The 26599-nt window shown below is 43.2% G+C and overlaps 1 protein-coding gene across 1 annotated transcript in view; it reads left to right on the top strand.

The window, feature by feature from the left end:
• Nucleotides 1-26397, top strand: part of TMC1 (transmembrane channel like 1) — a 119416-nt gene extending 93019 nt beyond the window's left edge. The window contains exons 15-17 of the mRNA XM_033962517.1: nucleotides 24878-25003; nucleotides 25998-26076; nucleotides 26164-26397. Of these exons, the coding sequence (XP_033818408.1) occupies nucleotides 24878-25003; nucleotides 25998-26076; nucleotides 26164-26397 (439 nt within the window). The remainder of the gene's footprint in view (nucleotides 1-24877; nucleotides 25004-25997; nucleotides 26077-26163) is intronic.
• Nucleotides 26398-26599: the final 202 nt, after the last annotated feature.

The raw sequence follows: 26599 nt of genomic DNA, 5'->3' as shown, positions 1-26599 counted from the left end.
AGCCCCGCGACCCTCGGAGGCGTCCCCATGGGATCCCCGCGACCCTAGGGGGCGTCCCCACGGGATCCCCACGACCCTAGGGGCGTCCCCGTGCAGCTCTCTAAACAGTACCCGGCGTATAAGACGACCCCCGACTTTGGGGAGGATTTTAAGGTACTGAAAAGTCGTCTTATACGCCGGCAAATACGGTATATCTTTTCTTCTTAGTGTCAAAGTCTTTAGAGCAGTGGTTCCCAACCCTCTCCTGGAGGATCACTAGGCCAATCGGGTTTTCAGGCTAGCCCTAATGAATATGCATGGAGCAGATTTGCATGCCTGTCACTTCTATTGTATGCAAAACTCTCTCATTTATATTCATTAGAGCTAGCCTGAAAACCCAGGCCTGGTGGTCCTCCAGGACAGGGTTGGGAACCACTGCTTTAGAGGTCTTGCAAACCTGGCTTTCTTCTTAGAGGTGTAGTTATCAATTTGAGCTACCATTAAGAAGGGCCATTTTGCCACTAACTCATGGTATTATAGCACAAGGGCCACAGCTATACTTAACGTATTACCAAGCCAGGCAATGGAAGGAACTTACAGAGCAGCTAGCAAACACAAACATGCAGGAAATAGGCCTCAAACTTAAGCAGCAGCATAAATAAAGAACCTTCTAGCTGTCTTAAATCTTATCACTGGCGTAAAAGGATAACTCCACAGAGAACTTGCTCCATATCTCAAAAAGGTCCAAACCACTGTCTGTGCACAGGAAAGTTTGAATAACACTTATCTTTAGCTGAAGTATCCAAACACACAGTTCAGAGTTCCCAAATGTTTACAAAATCTTCAATTCTTCAAGAACTCCAATAGTTCCAAAAATTTCACTGTTCCATCAGAAGAATGTATAATCCTGATAAGGGTCCTTGCGTCACCAAATTACCTGGCTGCATTAGGGGGAAATCATTCAAATCTGAGCACTATCAATTCAATATGGCAAGCCATAAAATGAGCACTTTTGTGTCAGCTTCCGAGAGAACTATTTCTGGGACACCACCACAGTCAAAATTCCCAAAATGCATCATGCCTTAAGCAAATCCCAGAATGTACCACACCTTAAATAATGCAAACCATTCTACTTTTTGATTTAAACCCCGTGACATATTGTATTTTAAAAAAAATCATTTTTGTTCTAGCTGTAGTCTCTTCTTAATATTGTCTTGACGTGGAGATGATACACAACAGTTCAACACAGTACAATACAATTCTTTGAAAGAATGATTTTTATTGGTGCAGTATCCTAGAAATAGTTTCCCCAGAAGTAGGGAACTTTTGACTGTGGTGGTGTCCCAGAAGTTTCTGTATTTATGCTGCTACTTAAGTTTCAGGCTTTTTTCTCCACATGTTTGTGACTGCAGGTTCCTTCCACTTCCTGGCTTGATAACAATTTAAATATAGCTGTGGCATTAGTTTTTGTTATCTTTTATATTGGAATTTAGGGTGTCTCATTTTGTGTAATGAGACCTACAGTAGTTACTGATAACAGGCTTTAACAGTAAAATAACACATCTTAATGGTAGCTTACATTGATAACTTCCTCCTTTAGCATTCTAATGCATTCCTGGCCAAAAGTTGTTAAGTTACTAATAAAGGAATCTTCTTTTTGTTTTTATCTATGTACTAACTTTTACAATGGATCAATGTGGCAATTACATTACCTTCTGAGTGTTTGAGGTAGGAAATGGTGCCACCTAGTGTCAATTTGTATAATTCCAGTTTTCTTCCAGTTGGAATTGAGAAATATGAAGGTGATAAAAATTAAGATAGTGGGACTTTCAAAATGAACTGGTTTCTTTTTCAAGAAAGAGCTGTACATGAAGAAATTTGAAATGAGGCGATACCAGGTTTCATGTAGGGTTTCATCTAGGGGCCTTTCCACTGAAGTGCATTAAAATTTGCATTTAGCATAATTTAATACAAGGAATTGGCATACACCAATTGCAAAACTAATGTGGCACCTATTAGGGATGTTCTTTGCATTTTTCATTACTGTTTGTGCATTAAAATTTGGATTAACAGGTTTCAGATCCAAGATGGCTGCCGCTTGCTGCTGCTGAGTAGACGCGTACGAGTGTCTCGCTTACCTTCGGAAAAAATGCCTTAGAGAAGGGGAAGAAGTGTCGGTGGTGCCTCCCGACGCTCGGAGACCCCTCTGCCTGCAGTGGATGCCATTTTTAGGCATCTTTTGAGTGAGCAGGTTTAGTCGGGGAATCGCCCACTGGGAGCGCCGGCAGAGAGTAGTGCCGTGGCGAACTCCCTTGGGCTAGAAGTCTCTCTGAGCCCCGACGTAAGGTCACCGCCCCTGCAGCCGTTGCCGCTGGGAGCAAGCTCACCGCGAGAGGAGAGCACGCCGGAGGAGGAAGTGTTTTCCTCTCGAGAGGCCAGCATGTCGGAGGGCTTGCAATTGAAGACAGCTGAAAGTGAGTTACTCCTTTTAGAAAAACCGGCGGTAGAAACAACTCCAGCTAAAGGGGATCAAGGCTCCGGAGAGGTAAAACAGCCGAGTGAACACTTATTAATGACACAACCAATTTTTGTTTCTCCTGTTAGACCTTCTGAAGTCATTCTAGACTCTCTCTGGGACTTAGGCCCAGATTCTCTAAAAGTGCGTCACGATTTTAGGCAGCTGTAGGCGTCCTACAGCTGTCTAATCAGCCAATCGGGATGCACGTTTTTTAAAAAAAAAATGCTCCCCAGGCAGGCCGCCTATATTGAAGGCGAGGCCCGCAAGACACCTAGGCCCTGATTCTGTATAGGACGCCCGGGAGAGGCGTCCTATTCAGAATCGGCCTAAACTAAACCCCGATTCTGTAACCGGCGTCCATGTTACAGACGCGGGTTAGAGAATCGGGTTAGATTAGACACGGCCCGCTACACTTATCGCGGCAAGGGATCTCTCTGCCGCTATAAGTATAGCGGGCCGTGGCCCCTAACCGATCACTGGCAGGAGGGTGCCCAAACCCTCCTGCCCGAAGACGCACCCCCCCCCGACACTACCGACCGCCCCCCCCGACACTACAGACCGCCCCCCCCGACATTACCGATCCCCCCCCCGACAATATCGGTCACTGGCAGGAGGGTGCCCAATCCCTCCTGCCCGAAGACGCACCCCCCCCGGCGCTAACAACCCCCACTCCACCAAACCTGTTCTTACAGATGGGTCTTGCACGTCGAGCAAGCAGGCACGCCTCGTCGAAATGAGGCGGGCCCGCCCCTTCCCGGCCCATCCCGCCGAAGCCTAAGGTCTGATTGTCCCAGGCTCTAGAAGCCTGGACCAATCAGGCCTTAGGAATAGCGGGTCCGCCCATCCCTACTAAGTCTAAGGTCTGATTGGCCAATCAGACCTTAGACTTAGTAGGGATGGGCGGACCCGCTATTCCTAAGGCCTGATTGGTCCAGGCTTCTAGAGCCTGGGACAATCAGACCTTAGGCTTTGGCGGGATGGGCCGGGAAGGGGCGGGCCCGCCTCATTTCGACGAGGCGTGCCTGCTTGCTCGACGTGCAAGACCCATCTGTAAGAACAGGTTTGGTGGAGTGGGGGTTGTTAGCGCCGGGGGGGGGTGCGTCTTCGGGCAGGAGGGATTGGGCACCCTCCTGCCAGCGACCGATATTGTCGGGGGGGGGGGATCGGTAATGTCGGGGGGGGGGGCGGTCGGTAGTGTCGGGGGGGCGGTCGGTAGTGTCGGGGGGGGTGCGTCTTCGGGCAGGAGGGTTTGGGCACCCTCCTGCCAGTGATCGGTCAGGGGCCACGGCCCGCTATACTTATAGCGGCAGAGAGATCCCTTGCCGCGATAAGTATAGCGGCCGCGTTTACTTACAATGTAGACCAGCATTTTGCTGGCCTACATTTTTAAGCTTCTCATCTACTAGGGAGACGCGTAGGGCCGCCTAGGTTCAGCCTAAGGCCCGCCTAAGGCCCTTAGACGAGCTTAGGCATCTTGCGGGTCTCCCTAGGCTCCCGGAGGCGCCTTCAGGCCTGCCTGGGGAGCATTTTTTTTTTAAAAACGTGCATCCCGATTGGCTGATTAGACCAGTGTTTTTCAACCGCTGTTCCGCGGCACACTAGTGTGCCGCGAGATGTTGCCTGGTGTGCCGCAGGGCCGCCGGGCCCGGAGCTGACAGGGGGCCCGAGGCAGGGGCGCCAGTAGCTCGCCAAGGCAAAGTGAGTCGATCACCCAGGACTCACTTTGTCTTGGCGATCTAATCTATCGAGCCGATAAGTCTTCTTCTCCCCGACGTCAATTCTGCAGTCGGAGAGGAAGTTCGGGCCAGCCAATCGCTGCCTGGCTGGGCGGAACTTCCTCTCCGATTGTAGAATTGACGTCAGGGAGAGCATGCGTCGGCGTTGGCTTTGGGGCCTGTTATCCATTGGTGGGTCCTGTTCCCCGATGAAAGCGGCAGTGGCTTGGGGAACGGCAGGGAGAAAGAAAGAAAGGGGGCAGGCAAGGAAACAGAAGGAAAGAAGAGAAACAGAAAAAAAGAAAGAAAGGTCAGGGAGAGAGGAAGAAAAAGTTGGGGGAGGGAATGAGGTGTGGAGGAGAGAAAGCATACAGGCTGATAGAAGGGAAGAAAGATTGGATGCACAGTCAGAAGAAGAAAGTGCAACTAGAAATCACCAGACAAGGTAGGAAAAATGATTTTATTTTAAATTTAGCAAAGTGGAGGCAGTATTACCACAGTTTTCAAAGGAATTTGCCCAAATAACTTAATAGTTAACTGGGTAAATTCCCAGAGATGAAAACTTCCCTTCACTTACTATGCACAGTTCTGAATTTATATCTGCTGTCTATATTTTACAATATGGTCCCCTTTTACTAAACCGCAATAGTGGTTTTTAGCGCAGGGAGCCTATGAGCGTCAAGAGCAGCGCTGGACATTCAGCGCAGCTCCCTGCGCTAAAAACTGCTATTGTGGTTTAATAAAAAGGATGGAGGGTATATTTGTCTATTTTTGTATGCTATAAAAACCAAATACAGAGAGAGACTGAGAGCTGTTGACGAAGAGCTACGTGTGTGTCTTTCTTCGATTCCAGCCAGAATATCAGCTTTGTGTTCAGCCAAACAGGCCCAGGTTTCGCACTGAATAAAGTATTTTATAATTTTTATAATTTTTATTTCGTAATAAAGTAATTATAAAATACTTTCTTTGTGTTTATTTGATTCCTATTCAAGAGAATTACTTTATATATAGTCAATATAGGCAGAGAGTTAAATTTTTTAACATTTTCTAATGGTGGTGTGCCTCGTGATTTTTTTCATGAAACAAGTGTGCCTTTGCCCAAAAAAGGTTGAAAAACACTGGATTAGACAGCTGTAGGACGCCTACAGCTGCTTAAAATCGGGACGCACTTTTAGAGAATCTGGGCCTTAGTGTCCAATTTTGGAAATGCCCTTAACTTACAGGTAAAAAATTTGGACAAAGAAATACAAATCCAGAAAGAAGAGATAAAAACTTTAAAGGAAGAGACTGTATCACTGAAATTAGATATCCAAGAAGAAAAGAAGAACTTAAAAACAATTAAGAGTAACCAAGATTTATTTGTTAAAGACAATACGATTATGCAGAGAAAATTGGAAGCTTTAGATAACAATATTCGGATTAATAATTTGCGATTAATTAATTTTCCTAAAGTATTATCAATTTCTCCTCGAGATTTGATAAAGCGATACTTTCTGGAAATTCTTAAAATACCTGAAAATGCTTTACCACCTCTTACAAAGGTTTACTATTTACCTATAAGAAATCAGGATCCTCAAAAGAAAGAAGATGAAGGAATACCACAGAAAGAACCCTTGGACGTTTCCACTTTGTTAGAGCAATCAGATAGAGAATTGGCTATTCCAGCCACTCTCTTATTGACTGTGGCTTTGGCCCCAGACAAGGATTGGATTCTTAAACTTTTCTTTAAAAATAGGGCCAAGAACTTTTTGGGGTTTCATATCCAGATATTTCCTGATGTCTCGAGAGAGACTCAGAAGAGAAGAATGGAATTCTTAATGTTAAAACCAGGAGTGACTCAAATAGGGGGTTTATTTTTTCTTAGATATCCTTGTAAATGTGTCATAAGATACCGTTCCTTGAAATATGTATTTGTAGATCCAGCTCACTTGACTACTTTCCTTTCTGCGAAACGTCTTGAGTCTGTAGAACCATCTGTACCATTGTGATAATAATTAGCTCACCTCTCAGTAGTAGTTTAAGTGATTTTTCTTGTTAAAACGTTTTACTTTAATTTAATTTCTACTCTTATCGTTAATCTTGGATCTTAATTTGAGGACTAGTGTGTGATTAAGTTAGGATGTATACTTTCTTTATTATTTTGAATTGCTTTCAGGTTTGAGAGTAAATAATATTATTATGTTTTCTTGATCTCACTTTCTGTACAAGATGATATGCTTAACAATAAATGTGTAAATTTTATAAATAAATTTAAAAAAAACCAAACATTTGGATTAACACACAGTCCCTGCTCCCTTTTAACATGGAAGCAGTTAGCACTTCATATTTAGGAGGTAGTAAGTGATTCTGCATTAACTGTGTATATGTCACTAGAAAAAAACACACTTAACGTTATTCTATAAACCACACCTAAATTTAGTTACGGTTTATAGAATAGTACCTGGAAGACCGAACTTCACTTGGAGAAGTAGTGTTAATTATGATGATGGTGTTCTAAGTCTTCTTTTTTTGTCCTGGTAAGAACTACATCTTTGTTTATAGTTGAGTATGATAGGCAATTGTTTTTTGTTAAGTCATATGTAAAAATATAATTTTCTTTATGTATGTGTTTGAAAAAAGTAATTGTCTCTTTCACAAAATGTATATTTGTAATTGATACCAGAAAAAAAGGATATACTATAGTTATAGGTCTTTCCTGTGGAACTGTTGTGTGGGTACTTATGTGCTGTAGGATGGTGCCGTGTCATTATATATTTAACTTTCCTCAGGTTGTATGTTGAAATTGTGGTTTTTTCGGCCTATCTTCTCTGCTGTGTGCCTGTGAATTCCCCAGTTTGTGTGTTTAAATCATGGTTTTTATCCACCTAATTTCCTTCCTGTCCATTTCTGACTTGCCCAACCTCATTGTCTGTTTAATTTTCCTCAGGCTGTGTGTTGAAATCATGGTTTTATCAGCCTAACTTCCCTCCTGTGTGTTTGTGAAATGCCCAGAACACACTATAAAACAAATTACACACTTACATATAAAAATCAAATTACATATGATTGTTGTGTCTTGAAATCATGATTTGCCCTCCTGTTTGTTTGTGAATGGCCCAGGTTGTGTGTTGAAATCATGATTTCATCAGCCTAATTTCCCTCCTGTGTGCTTGTGTTTTGTGTGAAGTGCCCAACTTCATGGTTTTATCAGCCAAACCTCTCTCCTATGCTTTCCCTCAGTTTGAGTCAGGGTTGCCAAATGGCAAAAAAATTTCCAGCCCAACTCATGGCAAAAGGTAGCCCCAAAGTAGCCCAACTTGTGTTAGAGTAGCCTAAACAATTCATGCTGGAAACGCCTCTAATTTATCAAACAAATACGTCATACAAATACAAACTTACTAGGTCCATGTCTATCAGTGCCCTGGTCAGATCATTTACTAGTATCCATAACCCACTTAGTCTCTTTTACCGAAACAGTTAAAACACACCAGATTATTAAGTACAGAGATTTTAATAACTTATCATCAGACTTAATAACAGAGAATTTTAAACTAAATTTTTCGGATCTAAAGACTCATTCTTTAGATAATCTTTTATCCCTATGGAATGCTTCCACTAAACTTCTACTAGATAAATTAGCACCAATTCAAACAAAATTCATCTCGGCACGAAAGCGGTCTAATCCTTGGTTTACAGCAGAACTTAGTCTAGTCAAAAAACAACTTTGATCACTAGAACGTAGTTGGAGAAAAGATAAGAGTCAGTCCAACTTTGAAAAATGTAAAGATCACTCCAATTTGTACAAAGAAAAAATAAACTACGCTAAAATGAAATACTACTCAAGTCAAATTTTGAAAGCCAAAATGTTTCTATGCTTTATGCTATTCTAAAGTCAGTTACTCCCACATTCAAAAAACAAGTTCAATCTTCCGACTCTTTGCCTACAGCACAAGAACTGGCAACTTACTTTATAGAGAAGGTTAACAATATTAGGAAAAACTTAACCATGAATCAGCATCCTATTCCTTTTCAGGAGCAGATGGAGCCAAGACTATCACTATCTTCAAAATGTGCACAATTCAATCTCCCTAACCTTAGAGAGCTCGAATCTCTTATTAAGACTATCAATACCAAAGGTACGCAATCTGAATCAATCCCTCCCTTTATTCTTAAGCGGTACTTTGCAACTTTTGGTCCCTCAATTCTTGCTTTAATTAGTAAAAGTTTACAACAAAGCTTCATGCCTGTAGCATGGAAGAAAGCAATTATACGTCCCATCATGAAAGATAAAAAAATCAGTTCTGAGGAAAAATCAAACTACATGACAATTGCAAATATCCCTTATTTGACAAAACTAACAGAGAAGATAGTATTTAATCAAGTATCAGGATCTGTAGAAAAGACAAATATTTTACACCCAAATCAAACATGTTTCAGACAATATCATTCCACTGAACATTCACTGATTGGCATGTCAACTTCCATACTTTATCACCTAGATCAGTGATGGCTAACCTTTTTGAGCCCGAGTGCCCAAACTGCCGCACAAACCCAAAGAATTTCCTCAAAGTGCCAGCACATCAATTAAACCTTAATAACAAGATTTTAGTATCTAAAAACTCTTTATAAAGTTGCCTGAACTATGTAACATCATTTTTAAAGGTTGGAATCTTTGTATTGTCAGAGAATCAATTTGATTCACAATCCTTTGGTTTTCATTTCAATTTATTTGCAATTTAAAATGGTTTAATGATTTCATTCAATTTAATGAATTTAGGAAGAATTTGATTCAGTTACACAATATATTTTAAATGTATTATTCACATAACATGTCAAATGTATCCTGAGTAAAAAAAAAGATAAACTTCTTAAAACTGTTAACTGTGTCAAGACTCGGTGTGTATTCCCAAAGAGTCTATACATGTTTTTTTGTAAAATTTACAATCAAATTAGAAAATAGTTAAATCATTACATTTCTAATAATATGATGTAAAGAAAACAAAAGAGCTTTCAATTAAACCAACCGTTTTTATTGGAAATTCCAGATTGGAATACAACAGGGCCATGTAAAGTCCCTTTTTTAAATAACATCTTTAAATAATATTTAAATAACTTAGAAAGTGTCTTAACTGCAAACTGAAAACACTGCTTCATGTAAACATATGCATTGGGCATGCTCTGAAAAAAAACAGCTGCTCACAAGCATAGGATGACCCAAACAAAGTAAGAAGAGCAATCCCAAGTGCTTTCATGGACTTAAAATTGTCTGGCAGAGAATTCCGCGCTTTTAGGATTTCATTTTCAGAACTGCTAGCAGTGATTTCATTTGTCACCCTTTCACACTCAATACGTTCAAGAGCCGCACACAGGTCATTGAATTTACTTTTCCAGATAGAGCTTTCTTGAAATTCCAGTAGCTCCATTTCCAAATTTTGAATATCCAACCACTGTAAGCAGGAAAGATCAAGATCTTCAAATGTGGACTTTTCTGGGGAAGTTATAAATGAAAGGGTTGTCTCCATCTTACGGAACTGAGAAAATCTTTTACTAAAATTCTCCTTTGCTTCGGCTACAATGGTGGAATATGCTTTGTGGATTTCCTGGTGTTTTTTATGACTGTCCACAAATGTTGTAGAATTATCCAAATGTATTTTTAGGTTGGGAAAATATTTTAGCTGTCCACTCTCAAGGTCTTTTTCAAAAACATGCAATTTTCTCTCAAAAGCTTTGATGTCACTAAACATGCTTTCTGCTGTTTTTTCCATGCCTTGTAATTTTTTGTTTAGTACATTAAAGTGGTTAGTAAAATCTGTAAAGAACATGAGGTTGGTAAGCCAGGCCATGTTGGTGAGTTGAGGATAGTCTTCCCCCTTTTCGTTCATAAATAGCCTAACTTCTTCCAAGCAGGCCACAAATCTCTCTAACACTCGTCCTCTGCTCAGCCACCGGACATTATTGTACATCAGTAAAGTGTTATATTGTGCCTGAACCTCATCAAGAAGGGCTTGAAATTGTCGAAAATTAAAAGCACGCGCCATGATGAAGTTCACCATTTTTGTTACATCTTTGAGGACATCGTCAAGTTTTTTGCTGCTTTCTTTGGCACAGAGAGCCTCTTGATGTATTATGCAGTGAAATTGAATCAGTGGATGTTTTGCTTCCTTAGCAAAGAAATGAATGAATCCTGATGTTGTCCCCACCATGCTAGGTGCTCCATGCTAGGTGAAACCACTTTTTCTGGACTTATGTCTAGTGATGAAAAAGCCTCCATCACAGCATTGTGGATATCTATCCCTTGTGTTCTTCCAGGCCGGGGGTCGGCAACCTGCGGCTCCAGAGCCGCATGCGGCTCTTTTCCACCTTTGCTGCGGCTCCGGTAGTGTGTCACGCAGGCATGCAGCTTAAGTCCGGCGTCGCGGCGGGAAATAGCCATGCTGAGCAGTGAGCTCAGCACATACACAGATGAAAGCCTTGCTTGCTGATTGGTCCGGCGGCCCCGCCCCGCCGGACCAATCAGCAAGCAAGGCTTTCATCTGTGTAGTGCTGAGCTCACTGCTCAGCATGGCTATTTCCCGCCGCGACGCTGGACTTGTAAGGTGCCTGAAAAAGAAATCATCCTGGCCGGGGTCGGTGTCATGCTCCGGAGATCTACAGCCTTCCTATCTCCCTCTCCCTTCTACCTGCTTCCGGCCACATCCCCTGCTCCGCGGCTCTCTTCGGCAACTCAGCAGCAGCTTCTGACGTCGGGGCCTACCCTCTGCGAGTCCCGCTTGTTTCAACTTCCTTTTTCCACAAAGGCGGGACTCGTAGAGGGAAGGCCTCGATGTCGGCAGCTTGTCTTGATCACTGCTGCTGACGAGTTGCTGAAGAGAGCCGCGGAGCAGGGGGGTGTTGCCAGGTGCAGGTAGAAGGGAGAGGGCCAGATGCAGGACTCGTGGGTGAGGGAGGAGAAGAGAGAGAGAAAGAGAGAGGGGAGGGAAACAAAAGGAAATCTTTCATACTGGGCTGGGCCGGAGTGGAGGGAGGGTGGAGAGATTCTAGCTACAGGGTGCAGTAACAAAGGAAAAGGGGGGAAAGCTGAAAATGGAGATAATGACACAAAGAAGAGAAAGGGTAAGCAGGACCTACTGAATAAGGATAGAGATACAGAAGGGACATGAAGAGGAGGTGAAATAGAGACATGCTGAAAAAGTGTGTGTGGGGGGGGAGATAAAGACATTGAAAGGGCAAATGGTGAACATGGCGTAAAGATAAGGACAGAGACAAATGAAGATTCTGAAAAAGTGGTGAGATAGGGATATAGGTGAGATGGACACAAAGAAGGGTGATGCTGGAAAATAGGTGGAATGGTAATTCTGACAGACACAGAAGGGAAATGCTGGATCAAGGAGAGATGGGGCTCAGGCTGGATGGAATGAGGAGAAATGCCTTGTTGGCCCGGAACTTCCTCTCCTACGTCAGAATTGACGTCAGGGAGCGGAATGCTGGTCAGCGCAACACTTCTGCAGGGAAAGCTTGGGACGGCGGTGGCTTGGGGGCTGTTCCCCGATGGCGGTGGCAGCAAACCGAGTGGCTTGGGGGAGGGCACGGAGACAGAAAGAAAAAGTTGGGGGAGAGAATGAGGTCTGGAGGAGAGGAAACATACAGGAGGCTGAAAGAAAGGAAGAAAGATTGGATGCACAGTCAGAAGAAGAAAGTGCAACCAGAGACTCATGAAATCACCAAATAGCAAAGGTAGGAAAAATGATTTTATTTTCAATTTAGTGATCCTGTATATAGCATTAAGATAAGAAACAATATATGCAGTGTTAGATTTGTTTTATAATGGTTTTGCGGCTCCAAGTTTTTTTTTCTTTTCGAAAACGGGTCCAAGTGGCTCTTTATGTCTTAAAGGTTGCAGACCCCTGTTCCAGGCAAAGACAGCAGTTTTACCAGCTCTTCTCTCATGATGTCACCAGTAGCATAATGCAAAATGAGCGCTAGTCTTGCATGGTTAGTAATATCTGTACTTTCATCCAAGCACATGGAGTAGAAGGGTGCTTTTTGTAAGTCGCAAGTAAGCTGTTGACTAACATCAGCAGCCATTCGCAGAACCCTATCTTTTGCAGTATTTCTGCTTAGCGGCATCTCAGAGATGCGCTGCACAATTTTATCCTTGTTTTGGAAATCATGGAAGAGTGAATTACTCCCAGCCAAAATTGCCTTTTTGATAAAATCTCCATCAGAGAGGGGCTTACCATGTTTTGCCATGCACAGTGAAATTTGAAAGCTGGCAACTGTAAGATGATTAGTTTTTGAAAGATAGTTGCTAAAACTAAGAGGCTGGGAGTGATATTTCTTTAATTTTCCTACAAGGAACTCTTTTCTTTGAGCTAAACCAAGATCAGCAACACTGTTATGGTTGGTCTCAAAGTGACGTTTGACACTTGATGTGCGAGATACAACACTTTCATTACACATAATACACAATGCTTTCCCACTGCGTTCAATCACTCCATATGTCTCTGTCCAGGCCTCTTGGAATGGTCTTCCACTATCTGTTTTTGCTTTTTTTGCTGTACTCATTTTCTTTGTTCAAGACTTCAAGTCTACAAAAAGATAAAATTTGTATAATAAAAAAAATCTAATGAAGTGCTGTATACAAATCTGTCCCCATAAAAAAAATATGTGATTGGGGAATTTTACTAATTGTAGACATCCGTTTTGGTCAAAAAATATACTGTCCGGGTGAAAACCGGACTTGTGCAACCTGAGTGTATGGGAAAAGGACTTTTATTTTTCATTATTGGAGCCTTTGTTATTTTATTATGATGTTTACAAAAGCACTGTGAAGGGCCACATATACACTTTACTGTTTTTTGCTATATTGAGTTTTCCATAAGGTACAGCGCAGAGGATTAGTGTGTTGGTTGTTCACAGAGAGCCCAGCCCTCCTCTCAGCTTACTGAACTTCTCTATGCAATCATCATAAGCAGCTTTTTTATTTCCTCAAATTTAGCATGTCCCCCATGGAAGATACAGAGGTTTATACAGAGGAGCACATTATTAAACACATTAACATCCCCCCATATCCTCACCTCTCTAGCATGGGAGCACTAGGAACTGTTCCTGATTACAGATGTCACATGTGGAGTCACACTACAGCCTCACTGAGTTCCTGTGACAGACTCAGTGTGAAGCTTCTCCTCCTCCCCCCACTTCCCCCTCACACACTGCCTGGCTCATAGGATACTAAGGGGAAGACAGGCAGGCTAAACATCCACTCACAGGACTGCAGCCAGCACAGGAGGATGGGCCGCGGCCCACCGGGACAATACCCGGTCCTCCCAATAGCCAGTCCGGCCCTGTTGCCAGGTGAGCTGCAAAGCAGACACCGGCACACTTGCCTCCCGCCGCGCCGCATATCTTAATTGCGGACTAGAGAGTTGCGCGGGGACAGAAATCCCACCCGTCCCCGCCAAAGTCTCACCCGTCCCCACCCGTCCCCGTGAGGAATCCCACCCGTCCCCGTGAGGAATCCCACCCATCCCCACCCGTCCCCGCGAGGAATGTCCTCCGTCCCCGCCCGTCCCCATGAGGAATCCCCTCCATCCCCGCCCGTCCCTATAAACTTCAGAAATAGTTATTTCATTTAATTATGCTACTGAATTAAAGGCTCTGGTAGAAACCCATTTACAAATAAGCAAAAAGACTTTATTAATTTGGAAATATTAATTGGGAAGAATACACACTTTGTAAACGGGTTTCTACCAGAGCCTCTTTTGTTTATAAATTTTTATCAACACAACTAATATACTACTTTATCCTGAAGCAAAAAAAAAGAAAAAAGAAATAGAATTCTTTTTCTACCTTTGTTGCCTGGTCTCTGCTTTCCTCATGTTCTCATTCAGTTCCTTCCATCCACTGTCTCTCTTCCTTCTGCGTCTTCCATTTGCTCTGTTACTGTGCCTCTCCCTTTCTCCCCCCTTCCAAATTGGTCTGGCACCCATCTTCTTCCCTCCGCTCCCCCCATAGTCTGGCATCTCTGTCTTCTTCCCTGCCAGCGTCTTCTCCCCACTCTCTCTTCCCCATTTCCTTTCAGCGTCCTTCTCCCCCCCCATCTTCCCCATGTCCTGTCAGCGTCCTTCTCCCCCCTCTGTCTTCCCCATGGCCTTTCAGCGTCCTTCTCTACCCCCCCATCTTCCCCATGTCCTTTCAGTGTCCTTCTCCACCCCTTTGTCTTCCCCATGTGCTTTCAGCATCCTTCTCCCCCTTCTGTCTTCCACAAATGCTTTCAGTGTCCTTCCCCCCCACCCCGTCTTCCCCATGGCCTTTCAGCATCCTTCTCCACCCCTTTGTCTTCCCCAGTGCTTTCAGCATCCTTCTCCCCCCTCCTTCTCTCCCGCCCCGGGTGCAGCACAGCCGGCCAGGTCCCCTTACTTTTGTGGGGCTTCCCCGACCGACAGACCGACAACAGCCCCGGTCTGACAAACCTCCCTGCCCTTAACCGCGAATCTAAATTTCCTTCTTACAGCTGCTGTAAGAAGGTAATTTAGATTCGCGGTTAAGGGCAGGGAGGTTTGTCGGACCAGGGCTGTTGTCGGTCGGTCGGTCGGGTTAGCGCCACAAAAGTAAGGGGACCTGGCCGGCTGTGCTGCACCTGGGGCGGGGCGGACCGCACCCTCCCTTGGTAGCCACTCGAGCCGCGAGGCTACTCCTCCTTACCTACCCTGCCTGCCTACAGCACAGAGCCGAACGGAAGTCTTCCTGACGTCAGCGCTGACGTCGGGAAGACTTCCGTTCGGCTCTGTGCTGCAAGCAGAGCAGGTAGGGAGAAAAGCCGTGCGACTTAGTACATCCAGCCCCGCAGGAACCCCGCGACCCTCGGAGGTGTCCCCACGGGATCCCCGCGACCCTAGAGGGCGTCCCCATGGGATTCCCGCGACCCTAGGGGGCGTCCCGTGCAGCTCTCTATTGTGGACCTTCCCGCGTGCCAGCTGCAAGGCCTCCGCGTGCCACAGCTGGCACGCGTGCCATAGATTCGCCATCGCTGACCTAGATCATCATACATCTGTTCTAATTTCAATCGATCTTTCGTCAGCTTTTGACACTATCGACCACAATCTTCTAATAGATAGACTTCAATCCATTGGTATTAAAGGCCAGGTCCTGCTTTGGTTTAAATCTTATATTGATAATCATTCTTCAACCGTCTCTTTTAACAATACAACTTCTGAAAGTTTCTCTGCATCATATGGCATTCCGCAGGGTTCTATTCTTTCACCTCTTCTATTTAATATTTTTCTTGCGCCTCTCATGACTCTTTGCCAATCTATTGGTTTTTCCGTATTTGTCTATGCGGACGATATACAGCTTTTACATCCCCTTGGCCCCTATAGTTCTTCTTAAATATCAGCTATTAATGAAAAACTAGAACAGATTCACCGGTGAGCTGTTACCACCCGGAGGATATCTTGGAGGAGGCTGTTTGGTGGATCTTGTCTCCTGCAGCAGCGGTTCTTTACCAGCGTGAGCATTGCCGACAGGCATTTCCAGAGATGGACCCCCTGACGTCATCGGGTCCGTCTCCAAATTCCTGATAAGCTGCCGCTGCCGCGGGTCATTTTCGGGAGCTGTTACCACACGGAGGATATCTTGGAGGAGGCTGTTTGGTGGATCTTGTCTCCTGCAGCAGCAGTTCTTTACCAGTGTGAGCATTGCCGACAGGCATTTCCAGAGACGGACCCCCTGACGTTATCGGGTCCATCTCCAACTTCCTGATAAGCTGCCGCTACCGCGGGTCATTTTCGGGAGCTGTTACCACCCGGAGGATATCTTGGAGGAGGCTGTTTGGTGGATCTTCTCTCCTGCAGCAGCGGTTCTTTACCAGCGTGAGCATTGCCGACAGGCATTTCCAGAGACGGACCCCCTGACGTCATCGGGTCCGTCTCCAAATTCCTGATAAGCTGCCGCGGTTGCGGCCGCCCCTTAGGGCACGCTCCTTGGATCCTGAGAGCAGGATCATTTTGGTAATATAATTTACTTTAACATTTCTATGCTTGTTTGGATATGGGGAAAAGAAAAATTAAACCAAAGAGTTCAACACCAGTGGTATCTGGTCCCATGGACAGACATTTAACATTATTATCTCAAAATCCACCTGTTACATCACCAAATATAGATTCATCCTTGTCAGGAGCATCAATAAGTCCCCTCGAATGGACTCCTCCCATTCATCCAGTATCATGTGATAGTAGGAATATTAACCCTACTATATCCGATGCACAAGGGGTTTCCTCTACTCATATAGGTAAATTAGTTTACACTGAAATACCTAAACCATTGATTCTCTCAGGAGGAGTGGAGGAAAGTCCACGTACAGAGGAAACACAGGATATTACCCTAAGGGACTTATAGTTAGGAATATCGAGAGTTGAAGGGTGTCTCAGGACAATGATGAAACAAATGGGGGATTTTTCTCATTCTGTTTCTTCAAAATTAGAAAATGTGGACTCTAACTTAGGTTGTTTGGACAAACGATTAAATATTGTAGAAACTCAATGTAATAATTTACAAGCTGTCTCGGTATCTGCAGTTAAAGATTCTACACTGATACATTCTAAAATTGAATCTAAGGAGAATATGAATAGAGCAAAAAATCTCCGCTTAGTCAATTTTCCAGTAACTCATTTATTGTTACCTGAAATCTTGTTAAGGAAGTTTTTTAAAGAAGTACTGGGAATGGCTAATGCGGAGAAATTTCCAATAAATAATTACTATTATATTCCTCCAAAAAAAATAGAATCTGCCCAGGAGGTGGACCATCTGGCCACACCAGAGGTAAATTTGACTGAATTTTTGGAAGATACACAGGATATGATCCAGAGTCGGTCCACTCTGGTGATAACATGTATGAGTGAGATGGATAAGACATTGATTATGAAACTTTATTTTAAGAACAGGTTAATGAAATTTTGTGGGGATCTTGTTAGGATTTTTCCGGATGTCTCCAGAACCACTCAATTGAGAAGGAAAGAATTTTTGAAATTGAAGGATAGAGTTTTGGCTCTGGAGGCATCTTTTTACCTGAAATTTCCTTGTAAATGTTTAATTAAGTTACAAGATATTGAATATGCTTTTTGGGATCCTATTCAATTACAACAATTTCTAGTTGCGAGAGAATAGAAATGATTTTGTTTCATCTAGCTGAGAATAAGAGGAATAATTTATTTAATATCCCATAGTAAGGAATGATTCAAGGTAGGTTAGTACAAACCGAGAATTATTGTCCTTTAGTTTTCTTAAATTTATTTGTTTAAAAATAGTAACAGGTTCTCCCCATTGATGTGGGCTTGTAAGGAATTATGTATGTATGATTTGATTATGTATTGCTTTGTATGAATTTGTTTCCTTTTTTCTTTTGGAAATATTGGATATTGTAAAGTATTCAAAAGCACAATAAAAAAAAAATAAAAAAAAGAACAGATTCACCAATGGCTTGATACCAATAGATTAGCCTTCAATATCAATAAAACAAATATTATGCTTTTCCCCTGGAAAGATGGTTATAAACTTATCCTTCCAATCTCTATTAAAGGTATCTCTCTTAAGTTGATAAACAGAATTAGGATTCTAGGGGTTATCTTTTTAAAGGAAAACTCCATCGGAGGTGCCTGTCCTCTTCTTCAGCCCCCTGCATCGAGAGAGGAGCGTGGGAGCCCTGCTCCGCCCCCCTCCCGACACGGGAAGGCAGACTTTTTAAAAGAAAACTCCATCGGAGGTGCCTGTCCTCTTCTTCAGCCCCCTGCATCGAGAGAGGAGCGTGGGAGCCCTGCTCCGCCCCCCTCCCGACACGGGAAGGCAGACTTTTTAAAAGAAAACTCCATCGGAGGTGCCTGTCCTCTTCTTCAGCCCCCCTGCATCGAGAGAGGAGCGTGGGAGCCCTGCTCCGCCCCCCTCCCGACACGGGAAGGCAGACTTTTTAAAAGAAAACTCCATCGGAGGTGCCTGTCCTCTTCTTCAGCCCCCTGCATTGAGAGAGGAGCGTGGGAGCCCTGCTCCGCCCCCCTCCCGACACAGGAAAGCAGACATTTATTGTTTGTTTAGAGACCACTTGTTATCCCTCACATAAGCTGCATGCTCTCTAACTAACATAGCAGCATACACAACTTACACAAATTACTATAACTAGCAACAGTAATTTACTCAATCCTCTTTAACTTAACTGGTTGCTCTCTGGCTCCTTCATTTCCTATCCTTTGCAGTCTCCTAGCTTTCTCTTTCCCTACTTGCTCCTCCAGCTGCCCCAATAATAACACTTCAGCTCCAAGCTCCTGATCTAATTTTATCAAAATTGACCCACCAAACTTTAACTCAACAATAGGACCAAACCAAGACTTGATAGTGAGTTTCCCCTGAATCCCTCTAACCTAACGCCCCAATCTCCCTTCCTGCCATGCCTCTAATTATCCAGGCCACCACCCTCCCCACCCCTCCTCCCACCACCTTACAAACCACCCTCCTGCCCATTCCCACGCCCAGCACTCCCACTACACTCCTTACAACACTATACTTCACCATCCCCATTATTACAGGCCAAGGCAGATACGGTGATATCTCCCCCCAACCTAAAAAAAGCCGTTCCAGAAACCCTGCCAACCTCATCCCCATCCTTCCCTCTCCACAAACCCCCTCTCACAACACACTCAAATTGGCACTCATCAATGCAAGATCAGTCAACAATAAATCCTTCCTCCTACATGACCTCATCTGCGACAAGACTTGGGACGCCCTCATGATCACCGAAACCTGGCTCCAAGACAACGAGGGGATAACGCTAGGCGAACTATGTCCTCCAGGCTACCAAGCTCTAACCTGCTCGCGTACCTCTGGAAAAGGAGGTGGAGTGACTTCCATTATCAAAACCTCCGCCACACCAAAACTAATAAACTCCATCAATATTCCCTCCCTAGAAGCTATTGCGTTCACCTTAGGCCACAAACAAAAAACCGCCCTCATACTCCTCTACAGAACCCCCAACTTCCCAGCAGATACCCTAGAAACCCTCCTCGAATTTATCACTGAACTAACCATCTCACACAAACACATGACAATCCTAGGAGATTTCAATTTCCCAGACTACCCCAACACCTCAGGACAAATTGACAACTTCCTCTCCTCCCTCTCCGACCTAGGATTCCACCAAGCTATAACCACCCCCACGCACTCAGCAGGCAACATCTTAGACTTGCTCTTCACCCTCAGAGACCCAACGGCAGAGCCCCAGCAAACTTACATCTCCACACCTGTCCCATGGTCAGACCACCACCTCATTGAATTCGAACTCCCACTCGATACTGCCCTAACCCCACGTAAAGATCCCACCCCCCCCCACCCAACGTCAACTCCCTAATTCAGTCAACCCTCAAGATATGGCCGCAGGTATTCGCACCCTAAATGAATCTTGTACCCAACATCCCCTATCAATTGACCTGGCAGCCGCCACATGGCACTTTAACATCCAATCCCTCTATAATAACCTGGTCCAGACAAAAACAACCCAAATAATCACCAACAAAGCACCTGCTCCCTGGTACACTAATGACCTCCGATCCATAAAACGATCCCTGAGAAAAGCAGAAAGGATCTGGGCCAAACACCCAGACAATGAAACCAAAACCCACTGGAAAAGCATATCCACCACATACAAAACTGCCATTCTAGAAGCAAAAAAGACCTACTACGCTCGTCTCCTACAACAAGCCCCTTCTAGATCTAAACAACTGTTCACCCTCACCAACCATCTCTTCACCAACGCCCAAAGGAATAATCAAACCAACCAAACAGAACTCGATAGCGAAACCCTCTCGGACTTCTTCCAGTCCAAAGTACAAAAAATCCGAGCTAACCTCGACGCCAACACCAAACCCAATCCTACTCAGCTCCAGCCAATTCTATATACCCCCCCTTCCACCACTCTCTCCCAATTTCATCCAACTACTCATGCGGAGGTCCTCGAAACCCTGAGAGAACTCAAACCCTCCAACACCATCCTCGACCCCTGCCCGTCCAGTCTCCTGCTATCTGCCGGAGACGCCATGGCAGAATCCATCCTCCCCATCATTAACACCTCTCTAACTACTGGAACTGTCCCCCTCAGCTGGAAATCAGCTATTATCAAGCCCACTCTCAAAAAACCCTCCCTTGATCCTAATGAACCTGGCAACTATCGCCCAGTCTCCAACCTCCCAATTGTCTCCAAACTCCTTGAACGAATTGTGCTCCACCGCCTACACCCTTTCATTGAAGAACAAGCTGCCCTATCCCCAGCCCAATCCGGCTTCCGTAAAGGCCACAGCACAGAATCAGTACTCCTTGATATCATCGACGACAGCTGGTCAATACTCGACAAAGGCAATGACGCCCTACTAGTCCTACTAGACCTTAGCGCTGCCTTCGACACAGTTGACCACCACCTTCTCACATCTAGACTCCACGACCTCGGAATCAGAGACACAGCCCTCCAATGGATCACCTCCTTCCTTCACCAAAGGACCCAAACTGTCCTACTAGGGACACATAAATCTAACCCTAAGCCTATCAAATATGGTGTTCCTCAAGACGCCCTTCTATCCCCCCTCCTATTCAACCTCTACATCAAACCCGTCATCGATATAGCGCAAAAATATAAAATCAAAATCCACTCTTATGCAGATGACATCCAACTGCTCCTCCCCTTAGGCGAAAACCGGCCATCCCAAATTGCTAACCTCGAACTCTGCCTCACTGACATGAAAACTTGGATGTCAAACAACAAGCTTCAACTTAACGCCTCCAAAACCGAACTCCTATGGATCAGAAACAAAAACACCAAATACCTACGACCTACACTAACATGGGACTCCACTCTACTAACGGCAGCAGATCAAGTTCGCAGCCTGGGAGTAACCCTAGACGAACACCTATCCCTATCTGCCCACATATCCCAAGTAGTCTCCACCTCCTTTTACTACCTTCGCCAACTGAAAAGGATCAAACCCTACATCTCCACACCAGACCTCGCCCAACTCCTATACGCATATGTCCTCTCCAGAATGGATTATTGTAACTCCCTATTTAATGGACTAACCAAAAATAATATCAAACGCCTCTAACGGGTCCAAAATGCAGCCATCCGCCTCCTACACAACCTCAACTACCACGATTCCATCTCCCCGGCACTCCATGCTGAACACTGGCTCCCAATTAGCCAACGCTGTACTTTCAAAGCTCTGGCAATTGCCCACAAGAGAATTTATTCCACCACCCCCTCCTACATAAAATCCAAGCTTCCCATCTACAACCCCACTCGCACCCTCCGCTCAAAGTCAGAGATACGCCTATGCACCCCCCCCCGGAAGATCCCTGCTCACAGAAACTGCCCACAAACGATCCTACAGCCACTTCATTCCACACCTTTGGAACCAACTCCCCCTCCAACTTAGACAACAGAACTCATTATTAACTTTCAGGAAATCGGTAAAGACCCTCCTCTTCAACTAAAGATCTCCTCTGTCTTCTCCCCCCCTTACGCCCCCCCTCCACTCTCCTATCTCCTCCCCAAAACTCCAATATAACCCTCTCTTACTCTCTCCACCAACAAATTGTACCTAAACACATATAACTCCTTAAACTAAACTACTGTATTTCCCCCTTCTCTCTTTCTGCTATACTCCCCCTGTATTTAATTCTCTCCAAAATCTATAAATCTAATCACTAAACCTATTGTATTACTTATATGCCTATTTACTCTCCACTGTGTATGTTCATTTGTAGACCGTTCTGAGCTACTGGGAGGACGGGATAGAAATCCAAATAAAAAAATAAATCTTTGATGATAAATTAATTTACCATGATCATATTAGTAATGTTGTTAAATCAACTTTTTACAGACTCCTTCAGATTCGTTCAGTGTCTAAATTCTTATGTCCAAAGTCTCTGAACATACTAATTCATTCTTTGGTTATTTCGAAAATTGATTACTGTAATGCCCTATTTAAGGGATTAGCTCAAAAGGAAATTAGGCGTCTGCAGATCATCCAGAATGCCTCCATCAAACTTATTATGAAAGCCAAGAAATTTGATCATGTGTCTTCACTACTTAAAAAAGCACATTGGCTTCCAGTTGCTCATCGTATAATGTACAAATTAAGTCTGCTCACCTTTAAATCTCTGACATTTAAAACCCCAGCTTTTATTTATAAAGTTTTGATTCCTTATAATTCATCTAGATTACTGAGGTCGAATGACCAATACTTATTGGTCATTCCCTCTCTTAAAATTATTAACACACGGTGGCAATCTATCTTTTCCGTTACAGCTCCTCAAACTTGGAATGCCCTTCCAATTTATTTAAGAGAGGAAAAGAACTTGGAAAAATTTAAGAGCAAACTCAAAGGTTTTCTTTTTAAAGATGCATTCAATGACTAAATGAATTGCTTATGGCCCTCATTTTATCTTTATATCTTTTGATAGTTTTCTCTTTCCCTTTCCTATTGTTTTTAACCTTAATTGTTTTTCTTTATAATCAGATTGTATTTCTTTCCTAGTCTTTCCTTGTGTTTTTATTATGTTTGTATAAGTTGTTTTTTTATTATTTTTAGTAGATTTAGTTTTTTGTTAGTTACGTTTGTTTCCCCTAACTCTGTAACTTTTATCGATTTGTACATCGCCTAGAATTTGGAATAGGCGATTATTCAAATTCTATAATAAACTTGAAACTTTTTTTTCTACACTGCACATATCACAAACAGTCCATAATGGTGTACAAAAGACCAAAACTCAAATACAAAACATTCAGGAGAAACATAATAAAAACAAGCACTTAACGTAAAAGTCATTCCCAAAATTAAAAGCTCTTCAAATTTCTGGACATAACGGGCCGGATTCTGTATAGGACGCCAAGCCTCAGAAGCCGTCTGAGTGGCTTTAGAGAATCACACACGGGCATTCTATATAGAATTGTGCCTGTCCTCACAGACAGACGCCTAAGCCTGCCTAACCACCACAATTCTCTAACTGGCATCCATGTCACAGGTGCCGGTTAGAGGATTGGGTTGCTACTGAGCTGCTCACAAGGGAATCCCCTACCTAGCAGGAGGGAAGCCCAGTCCCTCCTGCCAGAACCCCCAAAGATCCCCCCCCACCACCACCAATTGTCTGTGGCAGGAGTGTCCTATTCCTCCTCCCACCACTCCCCCCAGACAATCTTTCCCTGTATATTTTGCGTTCCTCTAGTCTCTTTTGTTAGTTCTTATTTCTAATTCAAATCCATCACTCATGCCCCCTCCATATTGCTAGTTGAGATACAAAAACGACTCAGGGGAGCAGAGGCCAGGAATGAGCTATACCTCCATTGCACTGACATCTCATCTACAGCCTGAATCATTTCCATCCATTCCTCATCCCCTCCCCTCCTCCAAGCAAGTGCAGAAAAAAAATTACAGCTGATTTATCTGTTTCCCACTGCTCACCTTCACCTGGCCATGTCTGTTCCAGTGTCCTGTGTTTGCAGTTTTACAGCTGGGCACAATGGACCAATCACAAATGACCTCAGAGTTCCTAAGGCTGTTTGTGATTGGCCCGTTGTGCTGCAGCTGAACCAATGAAAAAAATCAGCAATTACTCTTTAGGAGGTCCGGAACCGTCACCTGCCCAAAATAGTCTATTAGTGTTTGAAAAGTAACCCAAAAACCCACCACCCGCCCAAGCCCTTTATTTCCCACCATGGGTTTTAAAAGTAGCCCAATTGGGCGGGAAAACCATCCAACTGGCAACACTGGTTTGAGTGTTGAAATTTTTCTCGGTGTGTTCTAAGCTCCAATAGCTTTTCAGATCTCATTCTGGTGCTCCAGCAGTATTGTCTGTTCCAAGCCTCATTCTTGTGCTCCTTTCTCAGTGCATTCCAAATCTCATTCTGGTGCTGCTCCACACATCTTTTCAAACCCCCAAAAGACCCCCACCCAATGAATTTTCCCAAACTTGACACCTAGTTAAATCACTTTCTGGTACCTTAAAACAGTGGTTCCCAACCCTGTCCTGGAGGACCACCAGGCCAATCGGGTTTTCAGGATAGCCCTAATGAATATGCATAGAGCAGATTTGCATGCCTGTTACTTCTACTATATGCAAATCTCTCTCATGCATATTCATTAGGACTAGTCTGAAAACCCGATTGGCCTGGTGGTCCTCCAGGACAGGGTTGGGAACCACTGCCTTAAAATGTAACCTTTCCCCATTTCATCAAAATCCTTAGAGCCGTTTTCAAGATAAAATTTCCAACAAACTTATAAACATCCAATTATTGCTATCTTTATACACTGTGAACCGAACCCCTCCCCCCAAAAAAAACACACCAAAATGTTTTTTTGTTGTATCTTCCACAGAACTCAGCTGATTCTTATTAAATTTAGTGCATCGTGACCTGAATGAAGTTGATGTAAAATGTTGCAAATATTTCCCACTGAACCACAACACTACCTTGTGAAAATTAATTGTGAACTAAATAAAAACACATCAAAAAGTTTTATGGCATATCTTGCAGAAAAATGTTTATATAATTTGGGGGATCATGTGCATGGAAGGTTTGCAATCCTATGAGCAATATTGTTTTCTTTATGTGTTAATATATTTTTTTTATCTCCCCCCCCCCCACTTCAACTGCATTTAGTGGGAAAGACAAAATGTTTGAAATCATTGCAGAAACCCTGGAAAACGACTTTCCGTCTTGGTTTGGGAAAGTATTTAGCTACGCATCGAACCCTGGACTGATTCTTCCTTTCATACTGCTCATGGTGTATGTACACAGCAAATTCTTCCTGCATGTTTCTCAGCCCAATTGCTTCTGTGGCATGGTTTTTCTACTTACAACTCAGTCCGGCACACCTTGGACTGTTTTACATGGGATTTTAAATATTCAAAAGTGCTTTCTGTAGTTTAGCAGCAGACAGAACCTGGTATACAAGACTACTGGATTTTATCTGTAGCTAGAATATAACACAACATAATCCCATTCCAAAGAAATACATTTATTATTGTATTACTGTAATTGTTAGATTGCAAAAACTAGATAGTTCTTTGTCTAATAGATGCTGGCATTGTCATTTAGAAGTAGGAACTTTAGATCATTTATTGTTTCATTGCCCATACATTATGAATTTTTGGAAATCAATTTGGGACCAAATTAATAATTTATTAGAGAACCCAGTGGCATTGACTTATGACACTGTAATATTTGGTATGGAAATGAGAACCAAAAGTCAGATTTCTGCAAATAACAACAAATTATTACTAATAATGACTGGAGTTTCTATTCAGCAAATCACATTTAACTGGAAAGATTGGAAGAGATTAAACTACAATTTCTGGTGGAACTCTTTATGCTATATTTATAAAATGGAAAGGTTTATTGCAGTACAACGGGGCTATCTTAAAAGGTTTCAGGATGTGTGGAAACCATTAACGAAATATTGTAAGGATTAAATTAAAACTGGTTCCCTTATATTAATTATTATTTTAAGATGCAGGGGGGGGGGTATTTTAATATCACATGTTTTATATGATAATAGAATATATGGGAGGGTGGATTGGGATAGGGATGGGGTTAAGAATTTATGAGATGTATCAATGATTAATTCTAAGTGATGTATTTATTGTTTATGTGAGTGAATATATTATAACACTTTATGTAATCTTGAAAATGAATAAAGAATACAAAAAAAAAAAAGAAGGAAGTATTACTGTAATTGCAAATTAGAAAATGTATTTGTTTTCCTTTTCCTTTCATTTAGTATGAGCATTTATTACCTGAATGCTACATCAAAAGCATACCAAGCAACAAACTTGGAGTTAAAAAAGAAGCTGCAGATGGTAAGGAAAACATAGTTGGTTTATTTTTTCCTGGACTCTGTTCCCTTATATACATATTATAAAATGTTGCTTTTTTTTTTTAATTAGCAAGCTGAAGAAAACAAAAAGAGAAACAAGCAAAGAGCAGCAAAAGCACAGGATTTGGTAGAGGATGAAGCACAGCCACAGTCCAACCAAAAACCATCAATAAAGGAAAATACATCCAGGAAAGGTGAGCTTAGGTCTTCTAAAACAGTGTCTCGCAAACTGTGCGCCAAAGCACAATGGTGTGCCATGAAAAGATTCCTGGTGCACCACGAAGAATTCCAAAATATATTTTAAAATTCCCTTCACAAGAAATAATTTATCAAATAAATATACCTTAGAATGGATGACTTGGACGTCATGTACGCAAGAGACTGTCACCGCCAACGTTAGTGCCTCTCCTCTGCCCCGGTATACCTCTAAAGGTTTGCCAGCATAAGCAGCATCTTCCACCTGCTGCTTGCGCCAGCCTTGGCTTCCTTCTGATGTCACTTCCTGT

The sequence above is a fragment of the Geotrypetes seraphini genome, chromosome 1 (assembly GCF_902459505.1).
Source record: "Geotrypetes seraphini chromosome 1, aGeoSer1.1, whole genome shotgun sequence".
In the NCBI taxonomy this organism is placed as follows: Eukaryota; Metazoa; Chordata; class Amphibia; order Gymnophiona; family Dermophiidae; genus Geotrypetes; species Geotrypetes seraphini.
Note: the sequence above shows the minus strand (reverse complement) of the source record. Positions and strands in the feature narration are given on the sequence as shown.